Here is a 24,409-nt window from a genome sequence, read left to right as displayed (position 1 = left end):
ATCAGTCTCCTCGGCTGTGAACCGCTCCTGGCGTGCGCCTGGTAAATACGCCATAATAATAGCAATCCATAATGGAACTTGCGCACCTGCTTTTACAGGGAATGTTGGATGACGCTCTGATTGGTTTATTCACGTTACGCCCAAACCACACCTATGAATAATGAAGCTACTTCAGACCAACCCATTTTAGATTTGCGCCGGGCGCAAGAGCCATTTATCCCGCCGGGAAAATAGCAACAGCGCCGAAACCCGCCCACAAAGTTACTTGCGCTTCGCGCTTTGACACTTGCGTTTCAGATCGTTAAAATAGGGCCCAAAATGTTCAAGCGTCCAACTACGCGCAAATAGCGCGATTTATTCGCTTCATGCTCGCGTCTGGTGTGAACGCACAGTAAGGCTGTCCCTGAAACACCAAAAACACTTTCAAGACTAGCAAGTCAAAAATATGTCTTACAGTACAACTACAATTAATTGTAAAGAATTTCGTATGCACATACTCAGTTGAGTAAAAATTTTATATTAAGATTATTTTTCTTAGTGCGATTCGCACGAATGAAGCAGCGGGAATGACAGCGCGAATTGAACGAATAGAGCGTTTGACGTGTGATTCACGAGAATGGCGCAAGTTGAAAAAAATCAGAACTTTGGTGGATATTCGCACCGCGTTAACCAACCAGGAGCTTGCTCTAGTAGTGACAACGAGGACAAAATCATAAGTGGATAACCGGAGCTGTACGTACTTTATAGAAACAGGAATACAAAGGATCTTGCTTGGAAGAAAGTGAGTGAGGAGGTCGGACAATCTGGTAAGTTGAAAAAAACGCTCTTTACTCAATTTGAGCTATACATAGGGTGATTTCAGGGTGATTGGGATACTTTTTGCCATTGAGATGACTTGGAAAAAGTGTCCCAATCCCCCTGAATTCACCCAATTGAGACTACAAGCTAGTTAAAGCCGGCAAATTGAGCTTAATCGCCGTATTTTAAAACAATCCATGTCAGCCATTTCGCAACGAGACGAGCCGGCTGGCAGAAGCCCTTTCCATGACGCAAATTCACGTCTGTTGTGAAGTGAATGTCACGCGCGAATGAAGCGAGTAAACTCAAAGTGTTCAAGCGTCGAACTACGTGTGAATAGCACAATTTATTCGCTTAATTCGCGTCTGGTGTGAACGCGCAGTAAGGCTGTCCCTGAAACACCAAAAACACTTTCAAGACAAGTAAGTCAAAAATATGTCTTACAGTACAACTACAATTAACTGTAAAGAATCTTGTATGCACATACTCAGTTGAGTAAAAATGTTATATTAAGATTATTTTTCTTAGCGCGATTCGCGTGAATGAAGCAGCGCGAATGACAGCGCGAATTGAGCGTTTGACGTGTGATTTGCGCGAATGGCGCAAGTTGAAAAAGAACTATACATAGGGTGATTTCAGGGTGATTGGGACACTTTTTGCCATTGAGATGACTTGGAAAAAGTGTCCCAATCCCCCTGAGTTCACCCTATTGAGACTACAAGCTAGTTAAAGCCGACAAATTGAACTTATTCGCCGTATTTTAAAACAATCCATGTCAGCCATTTCACAAAGAGACGAGCCGGCTGGCAGAAGCCCCTTCCATGAAGCGAAATCGTGTCTGTTGTGTAGTGAATGTCACGCGCGAATGAAGCGAGCAAACTCAAAATGTTCAAGCATCCAAATACGCACGAATAGCTTTCAAGACAAGTAAGTCAAAAATATGTCTTACAGTAAAACTACAATTAATTGTAAAGAATCTTGTATGCACATACTCAGTTGAGTAAAAATTTTATATTAAGATTATTTTTCTTAACGCAACAGTGAATAGATTGTATGGTAACACTTCATTAGAATATCAGTGGAAAAAGAAGGATTATGATCAGGAAAGGGCTTTAGGACCCACGTTAATATTAGAAAAGCTTTCCTGCGCTGGAGAGATCTATGCGGGAAGGCCTGGAACAGTGCGGCGAGGTTATGTTGTTTCTGCTCCATACCTGAGTAACATCGGTTATTTAGTGTCAGAACTGATAGTTTTCACACAATGAAAGTGACTAATTATGACTTTAGGATAATAATACCTTTTTTAAGCAAAAAATATTAATAGAATTGGTAACACTTTACAATAAGTTTCCATTTGTTAACATTAGTTACATCAGGCATTACATTATGACCTTGAAAAAACACTGATTATCTCTTCATCATGGCACCTGTTAGTGGGTGGGATATATTAGGCAGCAAGTGTACATTTTGTCTAGCCTGGTCCTACCAGACTCTCCTACATTTCATTTGTACAGAGAGTCTGGCCACTCTCCATTGACAAGCGTTAACTTCCTTGAAGGCGGGTACTCTGTTGAAGTTTAAAACTATTGGATCTGCCCAGAGCCACTCTGGATCTGCCATAACCAATATCAATACCACAACTAGTTTTAACAGTATGTAGGCTAACCATTGTTTATCGACATTAAATATTAATTTAAAATCACCTACATGCATTACAGCTGCATATTTATGCTCAAGGCGCTAAGGGAACGTCTGCCAATTCCACCAAGTGGTTGAAAGGGGTTACATTTATATACTGTTTTCTTTCTGTATAGGTCTATTTTTGTTAATAAATTTGGGTATTTTCGGCTTTCTTGTGTCCCTCTTTTTGTTGCATCCTTTTTTTTTAGCTATGGGACATAACAAATGGGGGCTTGTCCTTGTCGTAGTACAGTGTTGTGCCTTTGATGATACTTGGAGATCTTTGATAAATTAGTTTGTTTCATCGTGTTTTGCGAAAATAAATTTGTATGCGCTTTGAAACGATTGGCTAATCATGACGTTGTAAGGGGAAATCTAATTTGAATAGTTTGACGTCACATTACGTGCGTTTTGGGACACCTGAAAGAATTTGGTGCAGTGTTTGGCCGCCGTTTGGATTCACCGACTGGTAAGTTACTTTTGTGCAATAGTTTGACTTGAGGTTTTTCCCTGTTAGGTTTAGCGACTTGTTTCCTTTGAGACATGTCGTTTTTCTTTTCGTAGTGTTGTGGTGAAAGCGGGTAGCAGCAGTTGTCTCGGGAGCACTTCCATGGTGTGTGAATTGTCGCTGTTTAACCAGTTGCAGTCCCACCCACTGGGTTTGCGTGCTTAATTTCCCCCCGCTAGTATCTGCATGAAGATTAGGTTTAAGGTAGGCAGATAGACGTATTTTAAAGAGTTAGAGAATGGGGAAGGTTTCAAGTATTTGGTTGCAAATTTTGTAACGGGCAGTCTGTTGGTTATTTGCTTATGGCTGATGTTGAAAAGTTTTTTGAATCACCTTCGCATGTTCCGTTAGGTAAATGCACAAAAGAGCAACTTTTAATAATCGCTGAGTATTATGAAATATCCCTTAGTTATAAGAGAATAAAATAAAGTAGTATTAAAAGTGAGTTGAAAAATAAATTGATTGACAGGGCAATTTTGGAAGCTGAGATGGATGATATTCAGGACGTACAAACAGCTACTCGATCTGCTTTGACTTTTGACCAACAAAAAGAGTTGTTATTGTTACAAATGGAAAATGAAAAAATGAAGCAGAAGTCTGAGCAAGGTAGAATTGAGTTAGAAAAGGCAAAAATGGACTTGGAGTATTTAAAACTTAAACTCATGAAAGAAGGTACAGTTAGTGAAGATGGTTTTCGAGGAGAGTGGTGTGCGTGGAAGTTTTCCGCTGCATCAAAGTCTAAAACTTGTTCCTAAATTTAATGAGGATGATCCGGATGTTTTTTTTACTCTGTTTGAGCGCGTTGCTGAGTTAAAGGGTTGGTCTAGGACAAATTGTGTGCTGTTGCTGCAGTGTGTGTTAGTTGGTAAAGCGCAGTTAGCCTTTTCTGCTTTAAGTGTAGAGGAGTGTAAAGATTATGAAGCTGTTAAATCTGCAGTGTTGAAAGTTTACGAGTGTGTACCGGAAACATATCGACAACGTTTTAGGTCGTGTAAAACGGTTCAGGGACAGACACTTTTGGAGTTTGTGAGGGATTTAAGACGACATGTTACACGTTGGTGTGCATCGCTTGATGTTAAAACGTTTGAAGAGTTACTTGAGTTGATCATAATTGAGCAGTTTAAAGGTTCGGTTTCCGATCAAATTGCGACGTATATCAGTGAACACAAAGTTCAGTCTCCTGAGGAGGCAGCATCGTTGGCTGATGATTTCTTGCTCACTCATAAAAGTATTGCTGTCGATTGGCGGGCACGAGAGGAAATGAGCGCGAGCCGTTTTACAAATAATACTCCACAGAGTGGTCGCATTTCTCCATGGAGATTTGATCCGTCTAAAACGTGTAACTACTGTCGTGGAAAAGGACATTGGAAAGCTGACTGCTCTATTTTTATAAATAAAACTAAACATGCTGATGTGGATACGTTTAAGCCTGCTGCAGCCGCAAATTCTGTTCAGTTGAGTGCTGAGACAAATTAATTCCAACTGTTTAATGATGTTTTTTCCACTTATGCTCCTTTCATTACAGAAGGTCGAGTGTCATTAGTGGATGGAGTTGAAGAGATTCCTGTTAAGATTTTACGAGATACAGGAGCAATGGATTCTTTTATTTTAGAGTCCATTTTGCCATTTTCCTCTCAATCGGAAACCGGTGACAGTGTTTTGGTTCGAGGAATGGGTTTGAATACGTTAACAGTTCCTCTGCATAAAGTCAAGCTTTACTCTGATTTAGTGACTGGTGAAGTGGTAGTAGGGTTGCGCCCTGCTTTGCCGATTGAAGGTGTTCATCTCATTTTAGGAAAAAAACTAGCAGGTGATCGGGTGTGGGCTAATGTAACTACTTCTCCTTTGGTTGCCTCTAGTGGAGAGCTGGTTCAACAGACAGTGGTTGTCGACCCTGTGGGGGCTGTAACCCGTGCCATGGGAAAAAACATTGAGGGTTTAGAGACGCGAGATAAAAATGAGTTAAGTTCACTAGGTGCTGTACTGCTTATACCTGACTTGTCTGCTCTGTCTTTTCCTCTGTCTACAGATGAGCTGAGTAAAGAACAACATTCAGACTCCTCGTTGGCTGAGCTCCTCACTGCTGCGCTTCATGATGTGTCAGATAAGGCCAGAGGTTATTTTGTACAGGATGGATTGCTGTTAAGGAAATTGAGTCCTCATGGTGAAAATTTTGTGGGGGACCCAATTGTCCAAGTAGTGGTTCCCACAAAATTTCGTGATACCGTGTTGGAAGTTGCACATGACAAGTCTGGTCATCCTGGGGTGCGAAAGACTTATGATCGCGTTTTGCAAAAATGTTTTTGGCCATGCTTAAAGCATGACATTTCTGTATACATAAAAAAATTTCACACTTGTCAACTGACTAGTAAGCCAAATCAGAAATTAAAGCCTGTTCCATTGCACCCGATTCCAGCACAGTGTGACCCATTTGAACATATTATTGTAGATTGTGTGAGTCCTCTGCCATGTTCAAAGTCTGGGAGCAAATATTTGCTTACTGTTATGTGTTTGGCTACACGTTTTCCTTCTGCCTACCCGTTGCATACGATTACCTCACACTCAATTGTAAAAGCTTTGGCGCAGTTTATGTCAATTTTCGGCATTCCTAAAATCATTCAGAGTGATCAGGGTAGTAACCTTACCTCTCATCTTTTCCAACAAGTCTTGAAACAACTAAGAATTAAGCACAACCTTTCTAGTGCATATCATGCACAAAGTCAGGGAGCATTGGAGAGGTTTCATCAGACTTTGAAGTCTCTCCTTCGTGCTTATTGTGTGCAGTTGGATAGAGATTGGGATGAGGGGTTGCCCTGGTTGTTGCTGGCTGTGCGTGAGGTGGTGCAAGAAAGTACCGGATTTAGTCCAAATTACTTAGTTTTGGTCACAAGGTTCGTGGGCTTTTGACTGCTTCAGGAGTCAATTAAAATTTGCCGTCTCGAACCAGTTGGGCTGAACAGGATATTGATGTTGGTAATGCTTCTCCCATCAAACAGCGTTATTATCGCGTGTCACCAGAAAAACGGAAGCTGATGGAAGCAGAAATCCAATACATGCTGGACAATGATATAACGGTCCCTTCCGGTTCAGATTGGGCATCTCCTTGCCTGCTGGTTGCGAAGCCTGATGGTTCCGTAAGGTTTTGTACAGACTTTCGCAAACTCAATAGTGTGACAAAACCTGATTGTTTTCCACTCCCGCGAATGGAAGACTGTATTGACCAGGTAGGTTCTGCAAAGTTTGTAACCAAACTTGATTTGTTGAGAGGCTATTGGCAGGTGCCTTTGAGTCAGAGAGCTCAAGAAATGTCTTCATTTGTTACTCCATCAGGCCTCTATTCTTACAACGTTATGAGTTTTGGGCTGAGAAATGCCTCACCACTTTTCAACATCTAATGAACCGTGTAGTTGCAGGCCTTGAAGGGTGTGCGGTGTATTTAGACGATCTTGTAGTGTTCAGCGATAGCTGGGACTTGCATTTAAAACATTTGAGTGCAGTTCTGAGGCGTTTGTCAGAGGCAGAACTGACGGTGAATCTGGCAAAGTGTGACTTTGCTCGTGCTACAATAACTTACCTTGGTAAGGTTGTGGGGAATGGTGAGGTTCGCCCAGTAAATGCTAAAGTTCAGGCCATTCATGATTATCCTACAACATCTACGAAAAAAGAGCTTATGTGTTTTTTAGGGTTAGTGGGTTATTATCGTTCTTTTTGTTGTAACTACTCCTCCGTTGTTGCACCACTTACTGATTTGTTGAAGGCCAAGGTAAAATTTGTTTGGTCGTCAAGTTGTGCGTTGGCTTTTGAAAATGTTAAGTCTCTACTGTGCTCCTCCGCTGTCCTTGCTGCCCCTTGCTTTGAAAGGCCTTTTTCTCTACAGGTGGACTCGAGTAAAGTTGGTGCTGGGGCAGTCCTTCAACAGGCTGATGAGGGAGGGGTGGTTCGTCCTGTCAGTTTCTTCTCACGCAAGTTTAATTCTTATCAACTAAAATTATTCGGTGGTGGAAAAGGAAGCATTGACTTTGATTTGGGGGTTACAACATTTTGACGTTTATGTTGGTTCGAGTCAACCTGTTGTAATTTATACTGATCACAACCCGTTGACGTTCTTGAATTCTCTTCATTGCCCGAATCAAAGGCTCATACGTTGGTCTTTATTTCTGCAGGCCTATGCCCTGGACATTCGACATGTTAGAGGATCTGAAAATCTTGTAGCTAACGCGCTGTCACGCGCCCCTGTGAATCATTAGAATTTTTTTTTTTTTTTGTCTTTTTCCTCTCTTGGCCTTTGCTAGGTCCTGAAGTATTGTGTGGTAACTCTCTTGTTTATTACAGGGATTCTTGACAGACCCCTGTCTTATGGGGAGGGGTGTGATGACTCTTCTGTTGAGTGGGGTTTCCCCAGGCTCAGGCGGATGATTGGCTGGCTCCACCCTCTCAAGTGGTTATTCCGTACACCTGTGGTGGACTTCCTGTCGAGCGTGTTGAAAAGGAGCATGAGGAAAAGGCCAAGGAGGGCGACAGACTGGACATGACTTTCATTTACGTTTGGGTTCCTTTAAAGTTGTTTTTCCTTTGACACATCCAACACTAGCAACAGTACATTACCTTTCCATACATTCATTACAATACACCACTGATTCCTGACTGTTACATTTATATACTGTTTTCTTTCTGTATAGGTCTATTTTTGTTAATAAATGTGGGTATTTTCGGCTTTCTTGTGTCCCTCTTTTTGTTGCGTCCTTTTTTTTGAGCTACGGGACGAAACATCAAGTAGAAATATGCAGCTATAATGCACGTAGGTGATTTTGAATTGATATTTCACATCGATATACAATTGCACACTTAAAACTGATCGTAGTGTTTAAATATTTGTAAGACTGGCGAATGTGTTGTGGCTTGATTTCGATGTGTTGTGGTTTTACTTCGGTGTGTTGTGGCTTTATTTTGTTGTATTGTGGCTTGATTTCGTTGTGTTGTGGCTTTATTTAGTTGTGTTATGGCTTGATTTCAATGTGTTGTGGCTTTATTTCGTTGTGTTGGGGCTTGATTTCGTTGTGTTGTGGCTTGATTTTGTTGTGTTGTGGCTTGATTTTGTTGTGTTGTGGCTTGATTTTGATGTGTTGTGGCTTTATTTTGTTGTGTTGTGGCTTTATTTTGTTGTATTGTGGCTTGATTTCGTTGTGTTGTGTTGTGGCTTGATTTCGTTGTGTTGTGAACTTATGTATGCTTTTTAAATGTCGCTGTGTTCTCACGAGCTCTGACAAGTAAATGTGTTTACTTGCTGAGTGTTTTTTGCAGTGTGGTTTTACCTGTGGTGATCTAAGTAGAGTACTTGTTAATTTAAATAAGAATAGAGTTCTAAACTCACTAATAATATTTAAATGCCACCCATTAAAACTTTTTGGTTGATGAAAGTTTTTTCAGATATTGTTAAATATCTATAAATTTACAAGGTACCGCCCCCCGGGTGTGCCACAACATCGAATCTGGCCCCCTTTAAAAAGGTTTGGACACCCCTGAGCAAACACAATATCGATATGAATACAGTAAGAGCTTCGTTGTGCAGCATAACAGCGTCATTCATTATAATGGTAGTTTGGGCAAGTATGCAGATATACTCGCGACTAGGGGTGTAACAATTCATTTTAACAACGATTCGATTCGTATCACGATTTGAGGTTGTCGATACGATTCAAGGACGATATTGGTTCATTTAGAACGATACGATCCAAAACGATTCAGTGACTTGAAATCGATTCAGTAACTTTTTAGCCAAAAATTGCAAGTAGGGCTCGCTGCAGCCTGCGGTGGATATCCAACTCCGCCCACATCCAAGTGTGACGTCAGAACTCCCGCCCTGCAGCTAATTTCATTGGTTACAGTGACGGGTAGGTTTAGAGATCAGTGTTTGGTGTAGGCAATCAGTACTTAATTCGTTACAGTGACGGGTAGGTTTAGGGATCAGTGTTTGGTGTAGAGGCAGTCTCTACTGTGATTGATATGACCAATAAAATCTTAAAAATCGGCTGCAGGGCGGCATTGGCCTGGCCTCTGACGTCACACTTGGATGTGGGCCGGGTTGGACATCCACCGCAGGCTGCAGCGAGCCCCTTCTCAAAAATTGTGTGACTGAAATAAATATCTGGATACTGGTCAGTGCAGGTGAAGTTTCCTAGATTTCTTTTGTTTCTTGTAAGGGAATCAGGTATCAATTCATTATGGATATAAACAAACAAGTAAACAACAATTAATGGCAAATGCATTCAAATTTTATTTGAATAAAGTGCAACCAACAGTTTAGGTTGAATTAACAGGAAGTTAACCTTTTCTGCTCTCATTTTAAATATTCAATACATTTTCAATAAAAGCACAGTAAGTGCAACCAACATTTCAACAGTAGGTTAACCTGCTACTTCTGCTTTTGTTTTCCAACATAAAAATATTACAATATTAATATCAAAAATAAAGTGCAACTAACTTCTCTTCAGGTTTAATTAATAGTAAGTTTACCTGCTACTTTTGCTGTTGTTTTTCAACATTAAAATATCAAAAATAAAGTGCAACCAACATTTCTTCAGATTGAATAAACTGGCTGAACCTGCTACTACTCTCAGTTTAATAAACAAACAATATCTAACAAAAGATAAAATGTAACCAACTACTCTTCAATGACTCTACAGATTTCTTTTTCAAAAATATCAACATGATCTGACCGCAGAACACTTCTCTGTGCGTTCACTATGTCTCCAGCAGTACTAAAACTCGCTCTGCTGGCACACTGCTGCCAGTAATGCACAGGTAACAAGCAAGGGTTGAAAGTACAGGTAGCTCTTTCTCCTGGTAGCTTGATAATTTCTCGCTCATTGGCTTCTCCTCTGCCATCCGCCATGCTATATTTTGTTTTCTCAGCGCTCGCTGCTGCTGGTGCGTTGCGATGATGTCACAGATAGGCAGACTGAATCGAGTAACGTTTAACGCCTTTATTATTAAAAGTGCTAAGAAAAAACATCCATATAAAGTCTGACGTGTTAAAATCCAATGCGTTATTTCCTATTATCGATACAATCGATTGATTACCTTTTAAAACGATGTTAGATCGATATATGTCGTCCGGAAGGCCAACTTGCCGAGCACAGATCGATGTAGTTAGATCATAGGAAAAGAAATCGATACATCGATGTAGTAGATGAATCGTTACACCCCTACTCGCGACGAGTGATTGACAGCATTATAAAGAGAGTGTTCTTTGATCGCACTCTGTAATTTAATCACATATTTGTTTTATGCTACTAACAGAAACAATGTGAAGTTGATGGTTTAGTTACTGGCTTGATTCACTGATGCATAAACAGTATTAAACAATTTAGAAAGGAAGTCTGTGCTGACATTGCAACTGAATTAAATGTAAAAAATAAACTGAATCCATTTTCTCCAAATTCTCTGGGCGGGCAAAGCAGAGACAGGGGAGGTAACCTTTCCCGATATGACGACATATAGGGAAGATTCCAGATCGGCCCATCTGAGCTTTAATTTTCTCAAAGGCAGAACAGGATACCCAGGGCTTGGTTTACACCTGTCTCCATTTCTAGCCACTGGGGGACCATAGACAGGTTAGGGAAACTCATATTAATGTTAAAAAAACTCATAAAGTGACATTTTCATGTCATGGGACCTTTAAGGCGGCATCTGAAGAGACTTTTCTGGGGGTCAGTTGAATATCTTTCCTCTTGTACATAAAATCTTAAACTTTCAGTCTGTAATGAAATTAGATTATAGAGGCTGTGATAATAGCCTCCAGTCACATTCTCTGTCCACAAAACTTGACCTCTCATCAAGAACACTGAGCTCTCAGACATAACAAATACTGTTGAATATCAGCGTAAAAACAGGCCCGCGCTTTTAAATGGATGCCTATCAGCGAAATGCTATGATATTGACTTAAATGTGCTTGTTAAATAGGCAAAATTCTAACAGCTCATTCATTTTCTGAAGAGCTGGCGCTACGACTGAGGAAAACATGCCACTTATTTATTTTAAGACCTCTTCAAACCTCTATAATAACACTCAAATGAAAAGCCATTTTTAGCTGTGATTAAAGTGACTACACATTTCAAAAAAGAACATTGAAAGAGGTGTTTATAACAGTAAAGAGACTCGGATGTTTCTTTCTTTGAGTGTCATTTTTAAGCTAATTAATTGACTAAAAGTAGCATGTTCTACTGTCCAAAGGAGAATGGGTTGTTCATGTTCCACTATCCAACCATATGAATTGGAATTCTGACAGGAGGCATTGGAAGTCAGACCAATCCCGCCGCAATTAACATAATTAACACTACTGCCATTTTAATACAGCTCCACACCTCAGGCCAAAGGCAGGCTGCTCTCGTGGAAGCTGCTGTACATGCATAATTAATAGGCCTTACCACATGCAATTAAATATGACTTCACACATGAAAGACAATGTAACTGATGTATTCAATTAGATAATATGCACAAAGTAGTACAGCAAATGTGGAAAAGGCCACAAAAATCCTTCAAAATCACAGACTGAGCTGCACGGGCTGTAAGGGGACAGATAAAGGTTGTTGTCATTTGTTTTGTTCTTAATAAACATCCCTGGTCTTATTGTATATGATTCATCAGTGCGTATTATTAATTATAAAAACCTGTCTTTGTAATATCATTGATCATCAAAGTGTAATCATTTGCTCTGACTCCAAAACAACTTTCATTTTCAGCCCTATACAAAATTCTTATCCTACATTTTGTTTTGTTGAATATACTGTACTCTGAAAAATGTCAAATTCTGGAAGTACATGAGTTGAAAAGACCATGTCATATTGACCCTATATTGAACGTAGGGGTCAATTTGAGGTTGGAATTTATATATGTAATATAACGTAAAAAAATGGAGAGACAGGTTAAGTTGAGGAAGTAGATAGTAGAATGTTTATAAGAAGAATAATTTATTATATTATATTCAATTACAGTATATTGCCAAAAATTTTGGGACGCTTGCCTTTATACGCACATGAACTTTAATGACATCCCATTCTTAATCCGTAGGGTTTAATATGGAGTTAGCCCACCCTTTGCAGCTATAACAGCTTCAACTCTTCTGGGAAGGCTTTCCACAAGGTTTAGGAGTGTGTTTATGGGAATTTTTGACCATTCTTCTAGAAGCGCATTTATGAGGTCAGGCACTGATGTTGGACGAGAAGGCCTTGCTCGCATTCTCACATTCTCCGCTCGAATTCATCCCAAAGGTGTTCTATCGGGTTGAGGTCAGGACTCTGTGCAGTCCAGTCAAGTTCCTCCACACCAAACTCGCTCATCCATGTCTTTATGGGCCGGCGCTTTGTGCACTGGTGCGCAGTCATGTTGGAACTCTAGAGTCCAGTGGTGTCGTGCTTTACACCACTGCATCTGACGCTTTGGATGAGCTGCTCGGCCATGGAAACCCATTCCATGAAGCTCTCTACACACTGTTCTTGAGCTAATCTGAAGGCCACACAAAGTTTGGAGGTCTGTAGCTATTGACTCTGCAGAAATTTGGTAACTTCTGCGCACTGTGACCCTCAGCATGCGCTGACCCCGCTCTGTGATTTTACGTGGCCTATCACTTTGTGGCTGAGTTGCTGTTGTCCCCAATTGCTTCCACTTTATTATAATACCACTAACAGTTGAGCGTGGAATATTTAGTAGTGAGGAAATTTCACGAATGGACTTGTTGCAGAGGTGGCAACCTATCACGGTACCACGCTTGAGTTCACTGAGCTCCTGAGAGCGACCCATTCTTTCACAAATGTTTGTAGGAGTGTCTGCATGCCTACACTCTAAAAAAAAGGTTCTATATGGCACTAAAAGTGGTTCTTCGTCGTAATCATAGAGGAACCACTTTTGGTGCTATATAGCACCATATCTTAACATGTTCTGTATATTGTAGCGGTGCTATATAGCACCTTAGCAAAAGAACCGCTGAAGAACCACTGAAGAACCACTGAAGCACCAAAATTGGTGCTATACAGAGGTGGCAACCTATCACGGTACCACGCTTGAGTTCACAGAGCTCCTGAGAGCGACCCATTCTTTCACAAATGTTTGTAGAAGCGTCTGCATGCCTAGTGCTTGATTTTATACACCTGTGGCCATGGAAGTGATTGGCACACCTGATTTCAGTTATTTAGAGGGGTGTCCCAATACTTTTGGCAATATAGTGTATTTTTTACATCCAACATCAAATCCTGCAGTAAAACTAGAACTAGAAAAACTAGAATTAAAAGTTTGCTTTTGTGTTCTTCTAGTAAATGTTCACAGTAGGGTTATTGTTAAATAAAAAACTAAAACCATTTTCAACTTTTCCTTCTCAATAAACTAAAAACGTAATAAAAATTATATATATATTTTTTCTTTAATGACAAAAAAAAAAACATGCTCATTGGAAAAACATGCCTGTGGCAACTCCCAAAACGTACCAATACATACAAATCACTGCAGTTTCCAGCCGAAATGAACACTAGAGGTGGTCAAACACCAACAACTTTATTACACTGTAAAAAATGATATGAACAATAAGTTATGACTACATAAGGTAATTTACCCAGCAGCACCCTGTAGCCCAAGACTGGTTGCCCACTAAAGCTAAGCAGGGCTGAGCCTGGTCAGTACCTGGATGGGAGATCTGGGAAAACTAGGTTGCCCCTGGTAGAGGTGTTAGTGAGGCCATCAGGGTGTGCTCACCCTGTGGTCTGTGTGGGTCCTAACGCCCCAGTATAGTGATGGGGACACTATACTGTAACAAACACCGTCCTTCGGATGAGACGTTAAACCGAGGTCCTGACTCTCTGTGGTCATTAAAAAATCCCAGGATGTCCTTTGATAAAGAGTAGGGGTGTAAGCCCGGCATCCTCGCCAAATTTGCCCATTGGCCCCTGTCCATCATAGCCTCCTAATCATCCCAATATATATATATATATATATATATATATATATATATATATATATACAATTGGCTTCATCACTCTGTCTCCTCTCCACCAATCAGCTGGTTTGTGGTGGGCGTTCTGGCGCAACTTGGCTGCCGTCGCATCATCCAGGTGGATGCTGCACATTGGTGGTGGTTGAGGAGATTCCCCCCTTCTATGTAAAGCGCTTTGAGTGCCAAGAAAAGCGCTATATAAATTTAACAAATTATTATTATGACAACATATGACAACGTTTTTTACATTGCTTTAATTAGAATTAGTTAAGAAATTGTCAACTTTTTTGTTATAAGCTATAGGCTACAAGATTCAGTTGTATCAAAAAGTCTTAAAAATGACTTGAAATGACATCCAAGTTGATTGAACTTTAGGCAGCAACTTTTTTTACAGTGTATGATTACAGGGGCAGATTGTTGATTAGTAAACACTTTACCATAGTACATCGTGGCAAGCAGTCAAGGCCGAGAGACCATGAGTTAACGGCACGCCGCACTAGCCTCGTGTCTCACGGAGGAGCTTGGATGCATAAAAGGAGGAGCGACGACAGTGAAAGACGAGAGAGGACCAGGGCTGGATTTTACGGTGTGTTTTGTTTATGTTTTATTAAGTGTGTGCGGCAGCCATCCATTTGCATCACATAACCAGCTCCATATGTGTGTCATTCTGATGTAGTAAACTTGCTCAATAGCTCACCCGGTACAGCACTTGCGATGCGGAGCGCACGGGTCTCGTGAAGCACGAGTCACTATAAAAGAGATCAAATACTTGTAGAAGAAAGCTGAAATACCATGGATGCTTCAGCAAATGTGTTTTTCTCGCATACTTGCTTTTGTTAACACTATCTGGTATGTTTAGTATGTTTAGGTTTAGTGTAGGCCGTACGTTGTTTTCAAACCCAATAGAGCATTAACCTTTTAGCTCCACTCACCGGATATTTCAATTCAGAACTGCAGTGATCATTTTGCAAAAATGTCACCACAGTCACATTTTTCCAATGAGGCTTGGTTGCAAAAAACACACAACAAACACTATATCAATGACACTAAAACAACACTGGATCTCAACTAAACGTTGCAATGAGTGCAAAGTCTATTAGACGCGTCGGCTGCAGTTTCTCAGGCAAAGCAAGAAAGAGCAAAGAGCAAGGAAATCCAGATGAGATCACCACCCTTCACCAGTGGCTGCTAGCACAGCTTCAGGCAAAGTCAGAAATACCAAGAACTTTCTGAATGTGCAGTCAGCCATCTCAAAGCAAGCCAGTGTCATTATGCCCACAAGATATGGACAAAGCATTTTAAGCCAGACGTATGCATAATTGACATGCTCAAAGGGTTTAGGACTGTAAATGAAATACAATTATTATTTAATACAAGATAAGTGTCACAGAAGCCTCATGATAAATTTAGAGGGAGCGCTTATTAAGACCCTACCTTCACCGTCTGTCCTGCCTCAGGTCCGTCCTATTGGGAACAGAAGCAGATAATTAGTTGGGAATTCAGGAATACCTCTGTCAATAATTCAGCAGCATTTTAATTTCAAATGAATCGCTGCACCTTCACGTGACCATGTGAATGTCAAAGTGCCTCATTCCTTATTTTTCTCCACCTCTTTTGGTCTGTTCATGCTTTTGAGCCAAGAGAAATTTAAAATATGTTTTAAATAATTCAGTTTAAATAATAATCAATTAAATCATTATTTCATTATATATACACGTGTATACTGTATAGTTAAAGTGGATATAAACTGTTGCATTATATGTAATGCAAATTAATATTTCACCTTTTAAACATTCATTTCTACATGGCAAAACTGTGATATCCCCATTGCTTTTTGTAAAAAGTTTAGATATTTATTTAGTGTTCTCTCACTTTTCATTTTCACATGAAAATTAAACACCTCGGATGAATCACCTTTTGGGAGAAAGAGATTTAACTGTAGTTCTCTTTTATCTGATAAACAAAATGTTGTTGGTCTGTGTCTTGAAATAGGAAATCGTTTGGAAGTAGCATTCAATTTATTTTATGGCTATAAGTAACATAAAGAAAGGTGACCCCTAAAGTGTTTGTATTCTTAGGCAACACTTAAAAATGTATGAATGCTACTGCATTATACATGAACCATTATTATTATTAAATATTAAACCAAAAAAATTATGCGCTTTATGTTGAGATTCGTATGCCTCATTAGCCTGGATGCCAGCCGAACTTAGCCCGCCAACAACATTTGAGGTTGTGAAGTTCGGTCTGGACTTGGTCCGTTGTGGAGCAACTATGCTCGAACCAGAGCTGTTCTGACCAATCAAATTATCAGGGTGGGCTTTATACGATGATGGACAGATGATCCACAGTGCTTGGGTTGAATTTGTTCTAATCCTACACGGAGAACTTGTTCGTATATGCATTCACCTTTACTATTTCTCTCAAAAATGATGATCGTGTTGGTAAGTACTCCGTGTATCCTTAAATTCTATTTTAAAACACCGGCAAAGATCGTTTACACTCATCTTCTTCTTCTACTTCTTCCAGCGTGCGTGCAGTTGAGTTATGAGACAACTATGCTATGCACCGTTGCTCTGATTGGTTGTAGGTCTGTCCAATTAAGTGCAGAGGCATTTTCTTTCCTAGTTCGGTTGAAACACCCTATAATCACAGCCCAATGGAGCAGTATCAGACTCATCTTCTGACTAGAATTGAGTATGACGACGTCAGGCTAATGCCTCATATATAGAGGAGAATATGGAGCACATACTAAGTAGGAAAAACACCTTGGTTTAAACCCCCTTGAGTCGGCCATCGCGCCCCGCAGGTCATTAGCCATTGGGCAGTGTCTTTTGTTTCAGGTGTGAAACTCATCAATATTCATGATCATTTACGCCCACCCCACATACGCCTTTCCAACACAAAACATGTCTTAAAAATGTTAAATCAATATATTGTTTTATGTGAATGAGTGGCCAAACTGATTTTTACATCGTCTTGGAAAATTCTAGCCTACGTGATCCATTCAGCATGGTTTTTATGGCCTTATTTCAGTGACTTTCACAAACAACGCATACATTTTTTTTTCTCAAAAGTACTAACTTTTACATAAATGCTGCTTACATATATAATCGTAGCAGAGTTTCTGCTTATTTCTGTTTTCATGGCTAAAGTCTGATTACACTGTATTCAGCACAAACTCTTCTCCGATTATATAAATGTATATATAAATGTCAGGGCATGTCAAAACACTTCCAGGGCCCAGAAAACAACTCAGACTTCAGAGGGTTAATAAAGATGAAATTCTGGTCGCTTGTAATGTAAATCAATGATATCTATGATGATGATACACTATAGCAGACTAAATGGATATAAATATTAGCTGTCACATATCTCCCAATATGGTCTCAGTAAGATGATATTTAAATGCTTAGTTTTAAGACCAAACTCTATAGTTTAACTCTCTCTCTCTCTCTCTCTCTCTCTCTCTCTCTCTCTCTCTCTCTCTCTCTCTCTCTCTCTCTCTCTCTCTCTCTCTCTCTCTCTCTGTGTGTGTGTGTGGGTGTAAAGCAATACAATGCTGATTGAGAGATGTAAAAAATACAAAAAATAGTCCAAAATAAAGATGTAAGGATAATCAAGTTTGATCTGTTCAATACGTGTTTATCTTTAATTACTAGCAATATACAAGATATTCTTATTCATTTTATACAAATCTGTAGATCAGAAGCCTTCACAGCAAGCATGTGTACCACGACCTGAATGTAGTCTTTTTAAGAATTATACTAAAAGGCCTTTTACTTGTTAAAAAAGTATAAACTCTCTATAAGATGACAGAAGGCATGTATAGTAGATTTTGTTCATGTTTTGTTCATGTATATAATTTAGAGGCCACAGAAATTAGTATATCAAATATGCAGGCATTATTGTATTATATATTATATATATGTATTATATTGTATGTCATATAAACAATTTTTTTATAATTATAAGAAATATTTGGACACTTTAAGGATGTTAAATGTTAGTGGAACATATTCAATGTGATTCTCTACACCTGTGATCTTTGATAGGACACCTGTGTGAAATTGAAGAGAACTGACTTTATACATACACCAAACATCATACTAACAACAGTTAGTAAATGTCTCAAAAAAGTGAAGGTAGTTTGGCAGGATATTTTGCATCTGATGCAATGATATATTTACCTTTTGAAAGACTAGATCACCATGCTAAATTTATCACAGTGTATTAGCTGAATCCTATCATACCTGTATGGCGATGGTTAGGGAGGATGCCTGGAAGTGTTTCTCAATTCCATTGGCTACTCTCTGTGTAGTCATGAATAGATCTGCCACCTCTTCAGGACGAAGATCCCGAAACCGCTCAACGACGCGAAGAGGACACACTAGAACATCTGTAAGAGGAGCTTGTCAAGGGAAAAACATTTGAATCGAGAAAAATACACATTATCTACATCAACTCTTAAAAATATGAGATATGAAAACAACTTTATGAATATTCTGGGTTACATACAATTCAAACTCTATCGATAACACACGTGGCATGCTGAAGAATAACTGAATATGAAAAAAAGAGCTTCACATTTCTGCTTCCATTCTTCTTTTAATCCTGCAGAATGCCTTGCCAACTGATTTCCCTTGAGAATGTGTTACTTTAAATAATGATGTGTATTATTTGCTAAAGGAATATTCTGAGTTTAATACAAGTTAAGCTCAATCGATAACACTTGAGGCATAATATTGATAACCACAAAAGTGTATTTATGTTTCCCTTCAGCGAAGCCCTTACAATGGAAGTGAATTGAGCCAATCCGTAAACACTAACATTTAAGAACAGTAAGCAATATGCGTATTAACATGATTTTAATGCTTTACAGTTGTGGTCAGAATTATCGGCACCTCTGATAAATATGATCAAAGATGGCTGTAAAAATAAATCTGCATTGTTAATCCTTTTGATGTTTTATAAAAAAAAAAAATTAAAAAAAAATTTGAACCTTTCATTGAAGTAAAATAATAAAAAATGCGGGGAAAATCTCTTTATGAAATAAATGTTTTTCTCCAAAACACGGACATAATTATTATCACCCTTTTATTCAATACGTTTTCAACCTCCTTTTCCCAAGATAACAGCTCTTGAGTATTCTCCTATAATGCCTGATGAGTTTGGAGAACACCTGACAAGAGATCAGAGATCATTCCTCCATACAGAATCTCTCCAGATCCTTCAGATTCCTTGATCCATGTTGGTGCTTCTTCTCTTCAGTTCATCCCACTCGTTTTCCATAGGGTTCACGTCAGGGACTGGGATGGCCATGGCAGAAGCTTCATTTTGTGCTCAGTGACACATTTTTGTGTTTTATTTAATGTTTGTTTTGGATCGTTGTCCTGATGGAAGATCCATCCACGGCCCATAATAAGATTTCTAGCAGATGCCGTCAGGTTTTGATATTTTATCTGCTGGTATTTACTAGAATCCATCCTGCCATGTATCTGAACAAGATGCCCAGGACCTCCAGCAAAAGAAATAGGCCAGCAGATCCAGATCCAGATATATATTTAATCATGGGTATGGGAAACTTTTTATCCCTGTTATAGCACTAAACCCATCTGGTGGGTTTGCTGCAAAAAAACTCTTTTTATAGTTTCATCTGACCACAGAACCAGGTCCCTTTTTAATTCCCAGTCATGTCTGACAACTGAATATGCTGGAGTTTGTTTCTGGATGAGCAAGAATGATTTTTCTTGAAACCCTCCCGAACAACCATCTCGAACAACATGTGGTGATGTAGGGGTTGTTTGATTTTTTTTGTCTGGACTCTGTTCACGGGCTTGAGCCCTCTCTGGACTCTGGACAGGGGCTGGAGCCGTCTCTGGACTCTGTTCACGGGCTGGAGCCATCTCTGGACGGTCACGGGCTGGAGCCCTCTCTGGAATCTGGTCACGGGCTGGAGCCCTCTCTGGACTCTGTTCACGGGCTGGAGCCATCTCTGGACGGTCAGGGGCTGGAGCCCTCTCTGGACTCTGGTCATGGGCTGGAGCCGTCTCTGGACTCTGGTCACGGGCTGGAGCCCTCTCTGGACTCGGGTCACAGGCTGGAGCACTTTCTGGACTCTGATCATGGGCTGGAGCCGTCTCTGGACTCTGGTCACGGGCTGGAGCCCTCTCTGGACTCTGGACATGGGCTGGAGCACTCTCTGGACTCTGATCATGGGCTGGAGCCGTCTCTGGACTCTGGTCACGGGCTGGAGCCCTCTCTGGACTCTGGACACGGGCTGGAGCCCTCTCTGGACTCGGGTCATGGGCTGGAGCCCTCTCTGGACTCCGGTCATGGGCTGGAGCCCTCTCTGGACTCTGGTCACGGGCTGGAGCCGTCTCTGGACTCTGGTCACGGGCTGGTGCCATCTCTGGACTCTGGTCACGGGCTGGTGCCATCTCTGGACTCTGGTCATGGTTGGAGCCCTCTCTGGACTCTGGTCACATGCTGGAGCCATCTCTGGACTCTGGTCACGGGCTGGTGCCATCTCTGGACTCTGGTCATGGTTGGAGCCCTCTCTGGACTCTGGTCACGGGCTGGAGCCATCTCTGGACCCTGACACGGGCTGGAGCCATCTCTGGACTCAAAACTCAACTAATCTCTGCAATTATCCATCTGTGATCCTTGGGGAGTCTTTGTCCACTCAAATTCTCCACCTCGCCGCGCATTAGGACGATATAGACACATGTCCTCTTCCAGGCAGATTCATAACATATTTAGTTGATTGACTGAAACTTCTTAATTATTGTCCTGATGGTGGAAATGCAGGGATTTTTAATGCTTGACCTTTTTTCTTATATTGTGAAGCCCAACAATGTTTTGCTGCACATCAGAACAATATTCTTTGGTTTTACTCATTGTGATGATGATTAAGGGAATTTGGCCTTTGTGTCTCCTTATATTTATAGTCCTGTGAAACTAGTCATAGCTAGACCATTTAATGTTCCTAGTCACCCTTGTGTGCTAACAAAAGATATTTTCCTCATACATTTTTTTAAGGGTGCCGAAATTTGTGTCCAACGTGTTTTGGAGAAAAACATTTATTCCCCCCACTTTAGATTCTTTTACTTCAATGAAAGGTTCGATTTTTGTGAATTTTTTGAATGAAAGATCAAACGGATTTGCAATGCAGATTTATTTTTACAGTCATCTTTGATCATATTTACCAAGGGGGCTAATAATTCTGACCACAACTAATATCCAGTTTTGCACCTTTGTTGCCAGCGTAATACCTAAACCCATAAATTGGCTGTAAAAATAAGAGAACAATTTTACTGCTCAAATAATACATAGAACAGAAAAACATGTTTTCATGTCACATTTCAGCTTTTACATTCTGCAAGCCCCATTCACTTTAATTTTGTTTTTGTTTTATTTTTGCTTCCTTTTTTTAAGAAAAGTTAGGACAAGTTAAAAATGTTTGTGTGTGAGCTTAACTTGTATTGAACCCAGAATATTCCATTAAATTGTAGTTACAGTAAAGCAAAATGTTCCTTTTAGCCTTTGTAACAGATTCACCTTTAGCTGACAAAGGGTTTTTAAAGTTATACAATAAAAGGTATTGCAGAATTCGAGTATAACAAATCTCTTAACGCACAAGAGATGAAGACAAACATTACAGAGTGGCCAGTATCACCTAACTTAATCCAGATGAATGGAAAACTCTATAATATCTAGGAAGACAAAACAGGGGCAGGCTGAACATATAAATGAAGAAGGGAGCTGTGGACCCTGATTTTTTCCATCCCTGCCCAGAATACTAATAAAATCAGATCTACGGCACACACACACACACACACACACACACACACACACACACACACACACACACACACACACACACACACACACACACACACACACACACACACACACTCACACAAATTTAAACCCACACACACAAACCCACATCCTTCAACACAAGCAAAATAGAGCAGACCCTCCGTGCCAGACAAATTATTGGAATATCAATGGTTCTGATGTGGGAGAGATAGGCCCAATTTGAATTGGAAATGGATGAATGATTCTGATAGGCATCAGCACTCAAAAGAGAAAGCTCAGAGAGAGGAGTTCTCCTTCACAACCGCCCTGTTTGACTCCAAACAGCTTTTATTAAAGAAGATTCATAATCATTTTTTGATTGTCGTTTTCTTCCTCCCAAATGCTCAGTTTCTATTCTTCCTGTCCTTCACCCTTCGTAACAAATCAAAACATTTCACTGCAAATCAAATGCATCACTGACGTGCAATAACCTCACAATCAAAGAATAAGACTTTCAAATATTGCTAATACAAATAATAAAACAGCCCTTGAACCTCTTAGCCTAACTGTTTTATAATGTGATATTAAAGCTGCACTATGTAAATTTTTTTTCAGTAAAATATCCAAAAACCACTAGGCCAGTGTTATATATTTTGTTCAGTTGAGTTCTTACAATATCCCAAATGTTTCCAACTATTTGTAAATCGTGAGAAAATAACTATTTTAACCGAGGAACCAGGACAGGTGAGGGAGTCGCCTGTCAATGGCGTCATATCTGCGTTTCCCTCGATTTCCGTTTTATTTAGCAGAAACGCTTTACTCTCACTGCAGTGTGAACAAGTGTCATAGACGCCGCCAAGCGAACACACAGAGTAACGTCATAACATCATTTTCAACTCACTCAGATGTATCTAATATGATCAACAGAGCTGCGTTACCTCATACTCATGACCGGAAAAAAGGAAGTGGGGCTGGCGACTGTGGCATAATAAAAGTCCCGCTGCTCGCAAGGCGTGTTGTGTTCATCTCTCATTAACAATTGCTCCAGCGGCCTTGGTCCCCTCTCACAACACTCGGTCCTGCTCTGCTTCAGACTACAGTAACGTTAATGATCGCATCCATGAACATGATTTCTGCCCGAGCCCTATCCCGATTTTTTTCCACCGGCTGTGAGGTGAAGACCACATGTGCCAGGATTCTGCACTCAAACTTGGCATCTTCAAACTACGCCTTTTGAATAGGTGACCTCTGGCGGACAGAAAAGTTACATAGTGCACCTTTAACACCAATAAAGCATTTGTTCACATCACCACACTACAGTTGAATGTTAGTAGCATTACTTTTGGTTAGTTGCTTCCCTGTTTCTTTTTGCTTAAAGTCAGCATGAAATGAAAATTCACTGTATATAAAACTATGTATATCTATATATATATATATATATATATTTTTTTTTTAATTATTATTTTTTAAATCATATTTTTTTAAATGCATAGTTATTATGAACAGTCCACCCATGTATATTATTTGTTTTGACCTCGTAATTTTTAATCAGAGTGTCATAACTCAACCTTCAGGTGAAACGATAAACTTCTCTTTGGTGACGTATGCCGATCTTTTCCAGTCATTTTGTCTGCTTAACCATTAAATACATACCTTGGGTCTTTTAGCGACCCGAGACGTCATTCACTATCCTCCTCCTCATTCATTTTTTTAAGTTAGACATCAACCTTCTTAGTTTTCCTCAATCAATCCATTTTAAACAATATAACAAGAAAAAAATTATAAAATTATAATTGAATGCCTGTTTTTCTACTAGTTTTTTGTGAAAATTGTACGTATTTTTTTTCCTGCACAATAATAAATGAATCTATAATGACAAAATAACTGCAATTCACCTTTATTCCACAAGGTAGCAATGTCTGATACACAATGATGAAGAGACGTTTCACTCATAGTGACCTATGACGAAATAATTATAATTATAGTCTGCAAAACTTTAAATGGCTCAGCGATTTACTGCAGAGCAAGTACTGAACACAATCAAATATTAGTCTCACTGTCACTTAATGATGGATCTGGTGAAGGAAGCTGTCAGTGATCAAAATATTTATTTTCAAGACGTTGAAAATGAGTTTTGAGAATATGTGGGAGATCGCGAATATTAGCCAGATGCTGAATGTACTGGGAAATGAGAGTTCTGACGAGGACAGTGGTGATGGTATAAAACATCTGCTCAAACTGAACCCTTCCAAGCTCCAAAAGGTAACGAAATATGTTTTATTTTATTCTTCTGTAATTGTTGCTCTAATATCAGGAGTTTTATATATTATCGCGACAGGTATAGATCTATCCATGTTAGATATAGATCCGGGTCGCTAAAGACCCGAATATGTAAGAATGTTTGGCGAAACAGTCATGCATTTAAGGGTTAAACCCTGCCCCTTTATCTCTATCCAATCAACAACCCACTAAGATGTAGGGGAGAGCGGGGCACAACCTAACGCTTTTTGACTTTTTCAGTTTGTGTAAATCCAATTGGGGTTCAGAGTATTTATTTTTTCCCACATTAATTGCACACATCTAGTGCAAATATGTTGTTTTGTTTCATTAATACAGTGTATACCTTTTTCTTGATTTAC

General features: G+C 39.8%; 1 protein-coding gene across 1 annotated transcript in view; it reads right to left on the bottom strand.

Moving 5' to 3' along the window:
• The window catches only part of fhit (fragile histidine triad diadenosine triphosphatase), a 503,961-nt gene that overhangs the window by 140,557 nt on the left and 338,995 nt on the right, over positions 1 to 24,409 (bottom strand). Inside the window, exons 3-4 of the mRNA XM_079844386.1 lie at positions 18,221 to 18,366; positions 15,402 to 15,431 (exon numbers count right to left, since the gene is read on the bottom strand). Coding sequence (XP_079700512.1) covers positions 15,402 to 15,431; positions 18,221 to 18,366 — 176 coding nt within the window. The remainder of the gene's footprint in view (positions 1 to 15,401; positions 15,432 to 18,220; positions 18,367 to 24,409) is intronic.

The sequence above is a fragment of the Gobio gobio genome (assembly GCF_949357685.1).
Source record: "Gobio gobio genome assembly, chromosome: 19".
Taxonomy (NCBI): Eukaryota; Metazoa; Chordata; class Actinopteri; order Cypriniformes; family Gobionidae; genus Gobio; species Gobio gobio.
This window is presented reverse-complemented; position numbering and strand designations above follow the sequence as displayed.